Source organism: Cyprinus carpio, chromosome B5 (assembly GCF_018340385.1).
Source record: "Cyprinus carpio isolate SPL01 chromosome B5, ASM1834038v1, whole genome shotgun sequence".
Classification (NCBI taxonomy): domain Eukaryota; kingdom Metazoa; phylum Chordata; class Actinopteri; order Cypriniformes; family Cyprinidae; genus Cyprinus; species Cyprinus carpio.
Genome location: NC_056601.1, coordinates 4,187,141 through 4,197,664, shown reverse-complemented (window position 1 = coordinate 4,197,664; position 10,524 = coordinate 4,187,141). Strand labels below are relative to the sequence as shown.

Below are 10,524 nucleotides of genomic sequence, written 5' to 3'. Positions count from 1 at the left end.
ATTACGATTAGTTTTGGACTTTAGAATTAGACTAGGCTAAAAATTATTATAACCAGCCTATACTTTTATCATTTTCAAATTTCCTTTGATTCATAATGTAAGCCTACTAGACAATTTTGCAATGTCGTTTTGTTAAATAGGATCCTCTTTAAAAGCACAGTAACCTAATTGCTGTAAGTATTTTTTTATATATGTCTAGAAAGACATCTAAATATAGCAAATTATGAATATTATCTCCTATAGATACTCACTGGAGGATCATACAATATACTAGTTTCTTATACAAAAAGTACTGTGGTGGTGCAGTCACGGATTAATATGTAATACCCTGGTACTTTGATATAATATACAATGGTACTTAATGATTGTCATATTTAAGTACCATGGGGTACAAGATCCAAATGCAGAAGCATGTTACTTTTTGGTAGTGCTGAATGTTAATTGGATGTTTTCTAAAGAGTTCAAATTGATCTCTTAATTTCACTGTGTGATATCAAGACAGGACGGGTTTTATGGGTTTATCACAAGAGCTGGAGGTTTGGAGTGTCACTGTTTGACTGAAACTTACCCCTGAAAAAAATGGCTGATCGTGCTCATGAGCTTTGTACAAATACCATGCTGAATCATTTCAACTGACCAAGAGTTTGAGGAAACTGTTCTTTATTGCCATAGACTACACCTAGAACAATCATTTGGATGCAGTTAACGTTATTATTGCAAGCTCTATTGCTAAAAGTGTACTGGACTGGAGGTACGTACGGAACTATTGTTCATCACTTGTGCAAGGGGAGCGTTTAACCTGCCGCACAGCTGGCGGGGCGTAGAACCGTGATGTGTTCGGAAATAAGATTTACGTGAAACGTACGTTTTGTTTTGTTTTTCGAATCTGACTGCATAGACTTGTCCCCCTGCTGCGACTCCAGATACTACATCGTTCGCATGCATAAAGTCTACGATCTGAAGATGAAGAAGAAAACGGTGGGGAAGACGCGTCACGTCGTGGCCTGGATGAACAAAGCGGAGTACGAGCATGTGCTGGAGTATTTGTTCTCCAAAGAGCCCGCGCTGCAGAAACACGCGCTGCACAGGATCTCTGCGTGGAAGGGCAGGTATGGTGGTCAGGGCTGGATCTGCTGTGACAGAGACAGTCATCTAATGTCTTGTACACAGTGTTGGAGATGTTGTGATCGCCGTTTGGTGGGTCACGTGACAACTGATGTTTCATCTCGTGTATTGGTTTCTTTTCTATATTATACATTTTTTTTTTCATTTTTGTGATTTTAATTATTAATTAGAAAAATCTATGACGTTTCAAACACACACACACACACACATATATATACACAAACACACACACACACACACACATATATATATATATATATATATATATATATATATATATATATATATATATATATGATGTAACTTGGAATCGGTAACGAACTACAATTTGCAAGTAATCTGCCCAGCACAGGAAATAAATATGCTTAAACTGTCCTAGAATTAATGTCAAAGTACAAGCAATTTGGAGTGTCCTAACTGTAGATTACACTGGCTTTATGCAAAATTTAATATTTTGTTATTATTTTGGTTTTGTTATGAGTTTTGGGCATTATTTTGACACGTTTTGTAAGATTGATGCTTACATTTCATCTGTGCTGACATGGGACAGGTTAAACTAACTAGTTAATGGGTTATCAATGTTTTATATGCCACAGACCCCCAAATATGACCATAAAATGTAAAAGGCAACAATTTAACTTGATATATACTTTGAACAATTAGTATTAAAAATGTGTAAAGTACTACTATGAAAATGTTTAGTTTCTATTATATGAATAATTTTTTCTTATGACTATAGTACTGTTAGATCTATTATTAATTATTGCATCAGTTTATTTTAGAACATTTGTATTTGTTTTATTCAGATTATTTATTTATTTAGTCGTTTCAATGATTATTATTTTTACTTCTATTTTACACTGTTTTTCTTCAAAGTCCCTAGCTCTGTCTTGTGGCCCACTGGAGATCCTGCGCCCCATTTTGAAAATGTCTGACCTAGTTTATTAGGACAGGTCTGGAGCATTGTCTCTGATATGCGGTCTGTCACCACAGGTTTGGACAAAGCACTCCAGTGGCTGTGGAGAGCACAGCGGACCTGGTTCGTTGTCAGGTGCTGGACAGCACAGGTCAGCTGGAGGTCAATGATCTAGTGCTGCTGTATGGCATGGCACTGGTTCGGTATGTTTATCATCCATCAAGTGCACTTGAACCATACAAATCAGATCGAATTTGACTTTACTGGAGTAACAAGTATGATTGTGTTTCAGGTTTGTTAATCTCATCACAGAACGGCAACAGAAAAGAGTTGCCAGACCCTTACGACGGTTAGCTGGGAATGTAAGTCACACATCAACTCAGGTGAATGTCTTCATCATCTGCTATAACTGCAGTCTGACTACAGTCTGTGTCTCTGACAGATAAATATTCCAGAGTGGGTGGTAAACCTCAGGCATGATCTGACACACCGCAGACTCCCGTCACTAAAGTGGTGCAGGAAAGGTGAGAGACGGCTCTTCTCTTACAGTCACATGTCTAAACTGACTTCTCTGTTTTCTGCATATGTTATTGTAGTACTTAAATCTGTGCATTGTGATTGTGTTCTTCAGGCTGTGGATTCGTGCTGGACTGGTTGCATCAAGAGTACTGGTCTCGCCAGATGGGCAGTCAGCTGACAGAGGACTGGAACTCTTCATCAGAAGAGGAGGACGAAGAGGAGTTTGCTATAAGATATGAGGAAGAGCTACTCCGCAGACAGAAGGAGATTGAGGCACACAGTGAGTAGCCTTTTATACGTACAACTCCATCAGTTTGTGTCAGTAAAGGAGAGAGATGTGGAAGTTCAGGGAAGAAAAATGACAGAAACTGATCAGACTTTTACATGCTGTACTTACAGCTCAGAATAAATTTATAAAAGCGTGACAGTTATATTACAATATAGGATAAATTGCATAATACATAATAGGCTTTGTAGTGTATTGAGGATATTTCATGTCACTTAAATGCAAAGCATTAGCTCTGTTCAGAATTAAAGGTGTAAAATACTTTTATTGATCAAGGACACATTAAATTCAAAAGTGACCGTAAAGGCATTTATAATGTAATAAAAGATATTTAACATATTTCAAATAAATGATGTTCTTTTGAACCTTCGATTAATCAAAGCGTCCTGAAAAAAAGGCATTATGTTTTCCAAAAAAAAAAAATGCAACAGCAAATCAGCATACTGGAATGATTTCTGAAGGATCATGGGACACTGAGGACTGGAGAAATGATGCTGAAAATTCAGCTTTGCTATCACAATATTAAATGACATTTTAAATATGTTAAAATAGAAAACAGTTATTTTAAATTGTAAAAATATTTCTCAGTATTACTGTTTTTACTGCATTTTTGATCAAATTAATGCCATCTTGATAAGCTAAAGAGACTTCTTTCAAAGAGTAAAAAAAAAAATCGTACTAACCCCAAACCTTAAAACCGTAGCATCCACCTTCTTTTTCAAAGCAGAAGTAAGCTGTTTTCTGTGAATGTGTGAGACTTCCGGTTCTTTAGCTGCTGTAGGGAAACAGCAAGAAGAATAACAAAGTGCAGTAAACTGTAAAACTGTTTGCACTACAAACCAGTGTGTTTGCGATATTAAGCTCTAACTGGAAAAATAAGGTGGATAGTTTTGAACTATTAAATATTAGTTCTCTGTTTGTTCTCTATTTTTCAGAAAAAGTCAGAGAACTGCTCATCTCTTATGAACGAGAACAGTTTCAGGTAAGTCTGGGACCAATCTCACATTATCCCAGCACTGGGTGCTTGAATTCCTTAAAAAATGCTCAAATGTAGTGTTTTCAAGGTTTGAAAAGTGCTTGGATTTTGGTTAAAGTGCTTGAAAATAGGGCTGGGCGATATATTGCATGTGATTGTCACGCGCATTTCGTCAGTAAAGCCGGTTCCCTGATTACCGCTAAATCGTCATCGCCTGCTTTCAAATGGAGTGGCATTTAATAGACAGAACCGTAGATCACTGACAAGCTACGCAATATCACGTTCATTATCGAAGGCGATTCATCTGCGAAAATGAACGCAATATTTATATTCTGTATGTTGGCTATTTATATTAGGCAATGCAACCCAGACATGTGGTTTTTAATAGGACAGTAACATCTGATTAAACGTGAAGAACGTGAAGTATGTATGTAAACCTGTATTTTAACACAGTTGTAAAGTGCTGGAAAATTTTGAAAATGCACCTTAAAAGTGCTTGAATTTTACTTTGGAGAAGGTGTAAGAACCCTGACTCCAGCAGAGGGCAGTATGAGCTTGTGTTTCTGAGACGGCAGTTTAATGACATCAGATGACAAGAGTTTGAATTCTCAATTATACACAAAGAACCTATGGCTGAATATGCCTAGTTTACTACTATATAGTATGTAGAAAGTAATTCAGATGAGTAGTATGTCCGATTACACCACGCTCAGAAAACAGTAGGTGAAACTTGAGTGTTTTTGGTATGTGTGTTTTGTGTTTTAAGTAGTTTCAAGTTGTTAATTATGTCGTACCCATTGTTTTGGTGTGTTTGGCAGACGTACGAAGAGCTGGCGAAGCAGGGCGGGCAGCGTGGTGTGTGGCCGGATGCCAGCGCTGATCTCAGCTGGATCCTGACGCAGATCAAACACTTCTCCACAGAGGCCAGGTGTGTGCAGCTGAACAAGTCTTTATTTCTGATATGTTTAAGAGCATGTGTCTCAGTGCCATCTGTTCTGTCTTGTGTTGCAGAGACGTCCTCATTGATGTTTTAATGCAGGATGGATTCCTTATTCCTACTGCAGAACAACTGGAGTCTTTGGATATTGACCCCTCAGGTACAAATGCAGCAGATTTTGTTTATAAAGCAGTAAAGCATGAAGGACTTAGCACACGTAAATGAAATTTACCTCTCTCTCTCTCTCTCTCTCTCTCTCTCTCTCTCTCTCTCTCTCTCTCTGTAGAGGACTCTGTGGACATGTTCGCCCCATGTCTTCCTCGAGTGTTTTTGCACTTCTGGTTGCCATGTTTGAAGGTCTTGAATACATCCATCTTTATAAACCTGATCCTTGAGAAACTGTTCGCTGAGCTCTCGAATGAGCCGTCCAGTCACAGAACTTACTACATCGCCTCCTGGATCTCTGAAATTATACTCTGCAACAGCAAAAGTACGAATCTGAGACATCCTCTGGGTCTCTGTGGTAATATACAGTGGTCTTTTAAAAGTATTTGGACACTTAATTTTAGTATGAATGGTACTGGTGAATCATTTGTTTGTAGATTTCACACATGAATGTGCTTAGTAAATGAGACCCATGGTTTTTAAAAATGTTGTTAAAGTTCTTCTAAGCTACTTCTTTTAACAAACCTTATTTGTGTGGCAGGTGAATTGAAGGCTCACAAGCGACTTAAAATATCCAAGGAAAGGATCTTCATTAACCGATTACAGTTTCCATGGCAGAATCTGATTTCGACATGTGTGAACGCACCATGCCCAGCTACACCTTTCCTTCTGCGACAGTGAGTAAACGCACACATATTTACACAAAACGTATGGGTGAAAGTAACTAATCTAATTTAACTTGGCTTTTAGATTTTGAGTGACATGGATAAGCCCCTCCCACATGACGCCCAGCAGAACCTGCTCCGGCTCTGCAGCATTTACACACAGGGATACCATGAAAACACCTCCCCCGGACCCTCAGACCCCGCTCAGCCTGTGTACACCCTGCAGAACCTTCAGGACAGACTCAAGAGTAACACCTCACAGAACAGAGACACCCACTCATCTAACCACGCCCCCAGATCTGTGCAGGCTCCGCCCACAGAGGACCTCCAGGAAAAGCTAAGCGCAGAAACTATACAGGAGAGAAACTTTGCATTACGAGGATCAGCATGGAGCGTGTGCACAGGTAACACTCACACCCTCACCTGCTGCTTTTTGAAAAGTATTTTATGTTTTTAAAAATTATATTTAGTAATTTATTCATTATTGTGGAGTAAGGAGGTCAGTTTTCAAATTCAAAGTCTTTTTTTTTCACATATGTGACCATTTAGTCTGGGACCCTTGTCTTACAACCTGTTCTTTCCAATTTACTTATGTGCTGTTACCTAAAACTAAAACTATTATAGTATTTTTTTTTGTTAATTGAAATGAAACTTAAATGAAATATTACATTAAAACTTCCGCTTATTTTTTATGGGTTAGCTGCCAAGGCAACATTTTTAAACTGCATTTAGTTTAAGTACTAGATTTAAAGTAATAAAAACATACAAAAACAATTAAAATTGAAAACTATAAAAATTAAAGCCAACAAAATATTTCTAAAAAACTATATAGTACATAAGTAACTCTGCAGTTAGTTTATGGATTGCCTTCTGTTTATGAAACGTGATGTTTGTGCCACAGCATGGCTGCAGTTCATTACAAATAAATGATTGCTTCAACACCTGTTACTTGAGTAATGCATTCATTCATAAATTTAGACCATCTGCACACTTCCAGTCATTGCACATGAGGGCGGTTGGATTCCATGACCCCAAATACTAGGGCCAGTTTGCACAAGTAATGTCAGCTGGTGTTTAATGTAATGCGGAAGAGTGACAACTCAAAACCCCGCCCATCTAACATCTGGCCAATCACTCATGAGGACTGAGGGCACCTCAAGTAGCTGTAATTGGTAAATTAGTAGTAAATCCTAAGAATTCTTCTCTTAAATCTGGTTTTCTTGTGTCTGATCAGATAAAGTCCCCTGGAAACAGTACCCGCTAGGAAAGGTTCCAGGACAGCCAGAGGACCCCTCCTGTTTGATGGTGGAGTGCTATTCTACATTTACTGTATTTGACCAGCAGGTGGAGCTAGATCAGCTCCCCCAGCACCATGGCAACAGGAGGTGAGAGGAGTTAGAAACTTACACAGTTAGGAATATGTTGTAATATGATTTTCATTAAAATGCATCTTTATCCACAGTGGTCCCCTTCAGAGCAGAGTCAGTGGAGCAGATGGGCCGCTTTGGACTCACAGTGATTTAAGCAAACTCAAAGCTGGACTCCAGCTGTTCTAACACACATACTCAGATACTCGGCCGACCCTGAACTATGAACCCTGTGATGTTGAGGCTCTTCTAGACACACACTCACTTCCAACCTCTCATGTACGGGAATTGGAAATACTAAGCTGTTTTTCTTTTATAATTCCTGTCCATCTTTGTTAGAAGGAATAGTGGTCTAATGTTATAACAGTCCAGGCTGCAGTTTGATCAGCTCAGCCCTACAGCTCTTAGGTCTGTTCAAACCATCTGGAAGTGAAACTCCTATGAGCAGTGTCTCATGCGTTTCTAATGAAGAAGTTGGTGATGTTTGAGAAATGCTGTAAATTACATGACATTATTTTTGAACACAAAGTTTCCAAATAAACTTCATTTAGTATTGTGCACTCATCTGTTACTTTTTTTTTCTGTTTCTCAGGGCCTGTTTACTGTCATTTGTGTATAATAATGAACATGCTGATTCTGCTAAAATTCGGCATTGCGGTCACAGGAATAATTTACATTTTAAAATGTACTAAAATAGAAAAGCATTGTTTTAAATTGTAATAATATTTAATAAATAACTATTCTTGATCAAATGAACGCAGCCTTCGTGAGCATACGATACTTATTTCAAAAGCATTTAAAATGCGCCCAACCGTTCGAACAGTTGTGTATGTAATTACAAAAAAAATTCAAAACAAGTGGCTTTTATATTAAAGAAATATAGTAAAACACTTAATAAAATAATGAATAGTGTTTATGGTTGTTAAACTTTTGCTATTTTCATCTGTGTGAACTTCATAAATCCATTCAAATCATGTCCATGAGACAAATTAATAATAATAAAATAAAATAAAAAAATCAGAAAATCTGGTTTTGTGTCTAATGCAATTCAAATCTGAAATTTTAAGTGACGTGGGGTCTCTGTTTGAATTGAATAACCGCATCTTACTTTGGTGTTATGCAATATCTTACAACCTTAATTCCTCTTTATTATTTCATTCCATTTTACTATCTACAGACAAACAAGCAACCAATAGGAACACAGACATGATAACAGTTAACCAAATAGAGTCTGGCTTTATTGAGAGGAACAAACACCTTTTGTCATTGAGACTTACATTTTGTTTGAGTCCACAGACCCAAAGCGTTATAAAGTTTTTCCACCCTTTCACTTTCTTTTTTCTTTCTCTTTTTTTGGTTCGTGTTTTTGTCATATTGAAAACAAGTTTAAAAGCAACATGTTTCATTCAGCAGAGAGTAAAACATACTATTGTATGTTATCATCACAGCACGAGACTCAAAAGTGTTAAGACCACTAAGTCAACCTGTAAAGGCTCAAAAAAAAAAAACACAATACAAGGGGGAAATGTTAAATGAATGGCAAAACTTGAATTTAAGATCACATTTTCAAGATCATTCACACTACTTCACAAATCGCCGCAGTTTTATAAGAGCAAACATCAAAGATAATGTCTTTCATAAAGGAGCTGAAATAATAATACATCTGTTAGTTCCTGAGAATCAATCTGTTGGTGAGAGTATTTGTGTGAGAGTTATAGCTGGTGTATTCAATATTGAAAACATACAGGTAAATGTACAGATTACATCAGCTCTGCAACCGGCCAAGGGAGAAACCATCTCTTCTGACAGTCTGAAATGCCCATTTGCGTGTTTTTTCCCCTCCTTTGGGCATGTCCTGTTGTCCTGCAGGTTCTTCTTAGACATTCTAGTCAAACATAATCAGAAAAACCAGCAGTCCGTGCAGTTAAATCAGGTTGTCCATTCAGATAGCAATAGAGATAAAGAGCTGAGACCGAAAAACTTCATCTTCTCGTGAGCACTTCCACTTGTGAGAAAAGAAAAGAAAAGAAAAAACCCCAAGCAAGAAGCGCAACGCTCGACTCTCACAAACCAAAGTAACGTTAGTTAAACTGTAAGGCAGGTTACGAGGTGCGTAATCATGTGTTTGTGTGGACATCTTTCAGTACACACTCAGATAAAGCTCACATCTCACTCATGAGAGAAAGTGTCAACTTCAGCTGCTCAAACTCACCTAACATTAGTTGCTATAAAAAATAAAAAAAACACGTTTTGCAAATTCCATTCAATTAAAGTCCCATCTTCAACCTGGAACATGCCTCCTTGTCTTTACTGCAGAAGCTAAACTATTTTACAGGTGAAACAGAGGTGAATTTACCATAAATTCACAACAGCGCACACGATAGTCAACATTTTACATTAGTCTTATCAGTACTAATGATAGCATGTGATCAGCTGACTGCGGTTGTCAGGCAACCCATCGAGTCTAAGTGTGTGTATGAGAGATCCTGCTCGGATAAGCTGGTAGAGTGTCTTTATGTACGTGAAATGCACTAATACTGTGCAAATACAAGAGGTTTGACATTGATTTTCAATATTTACAGAGGACAAATATATTTGGAGCACACAGATTGTGTCAGAATGTGTCTCTCCTGAATATACATCTTTAACACAGAGAGACTGAATGTTGATATATAAAGCCACGCCGTACGAATCCTTCAGTCTAACAGTAATGAAGGTAAACTTTCACTTTCCCCAAAATAATCATCAAACAACACATTTCGAGGCATGGTGAAGTGAAGGAGGTATGAGAGGACGGAGAAAGAAATGAAAGAGAGAGAGAGAGATCCCTGTCTGTAGTGGTCTGCCCGGCAGGAAATAAGCCATCTCTATGGGCTACTCGAGTGACACACGGTATCACTGACATTATGGCATTATATGTCTTTATCCTTTTTTTTTTTTTAAAACAAAACTAAGCTTTTTTTAAATATATATAGATATATATATACTCATATAAGTGATACTGTACAGCTCAGAAATATATATATATTTTTTACAATCAAGAAATAGATACAATTTGTATCAACAAGCAAAAGGTCGTTTCTGGACATTTGTTGTGTGGTAGCTTGCTGCTCAACTGCACAGGGGTCTGAACCTCGGAGCATAAGCAGCGGACAGCAATGTCGGAATTTACAAGAAATTAGTTTCGAGATTGCTCTAGAAACACCTCCTTCAGGATTGTTTGCTCCTAGGTTCAGAGGAGAAGGGGAAGAGGAGAAACCCAGCCGTAAAAACACTTCCATCACAAACAAAACTACACATTTAGGCCTGAAACATACACTGCATAAGTACATCAATGAAGCTAAAAGTGCGGTCACTTTAGCAAAAGTTTGTGGGCAAAAATGTCCACTGTCAATGTGTGTGACCAACTTCTTGAACCCGTTGCAAAAATTTTTATGGGGAAGTTTATTGCCTTGCATAAATTCCCAATCCTGTGGATTTCTATTAAAATGACTGCATTTCACCCACAAAAAACCAAACAACATTAAATGTGAACATACCTTGACACTTCTAGCTGGATTTCATATCA

The 10,524-nt window shown here is 37.7% G+C and overlaps 1 protein-coding gene across 2 annotated transcripts; it reads left to right on the top strand.

The window, feature by feature from the left end:
• Positions 1 to 770: 770 nt before the first annotated feature.
• LOC109090385 (ribosomal biogenesis protein LAS1L-like) lies at positions 771 to 7,516 on the top strand. 2 transcript variants are annotated; one of them, XM_042723719.1, is made up of 13 exons: positions 771 to 1,109; positions 2,119 to 2,244; positions 2,334 to 2,403; positions 2,484 to 2,565; positions 2,673 to 2,840; positions 3,782 to 3,828; positions 4,641 to 4,750; positions 4,834 to 4,919; positions 5,046 to 5,282; positions 5,466 to 5,600; positions 5,673 to 5,993; positions 6,824 to 6,974; positions 7,052 to 7,516. In XM_042723719.1, exons 1-13 carry the CDS (start codon positions 940 to 942, stop codon positions 7,143 to 7,145), a joined length of 1,797 nt encoding a protein of 598 aa, XP_042579653.1. In that variant the 5' UTR covers positions 771 to 939; the 3' UTR covers positions 7,146 to 7,516. The 2 variants fall into 2 exon arrangements, with proteins under 2 accessions (XP_042579653.1, XP_042579654.1); XM_042723720.1 differs by having other exon boundaries at positions 773 to 1,109; positions 5,046 to 5,249.
• The last annotated feature ends 3,008 nt before the right edge of the window (positions 7,517 to 10,524 follow it).

Excerpts from the sequence above, each read along its gene's own strand:
- LOC109090385 (XM_042723719.1), top strand. The coding sequence starts at position 940 with ATGCATAAAGTCTACGATCTGAAGATGAAGAAGAAAACGGTGGGGAAG. Across the intron at positions 2,841-3,781 it reads GAAGGAGATTGAGGCACACA|AAAAAGTCAGAGAACTGCTC; the intron begins GTGAGTAGCCTT and ends TCTATTTTTCAG. Across the intron at positions 6,975-7,051 it reads CAGCACCATGGCAACAGGAG|TGGTCCCCTTCAGAGCAGAG; the intron begins GTGAGAGGAGTT and ends CTTTATCCACAG.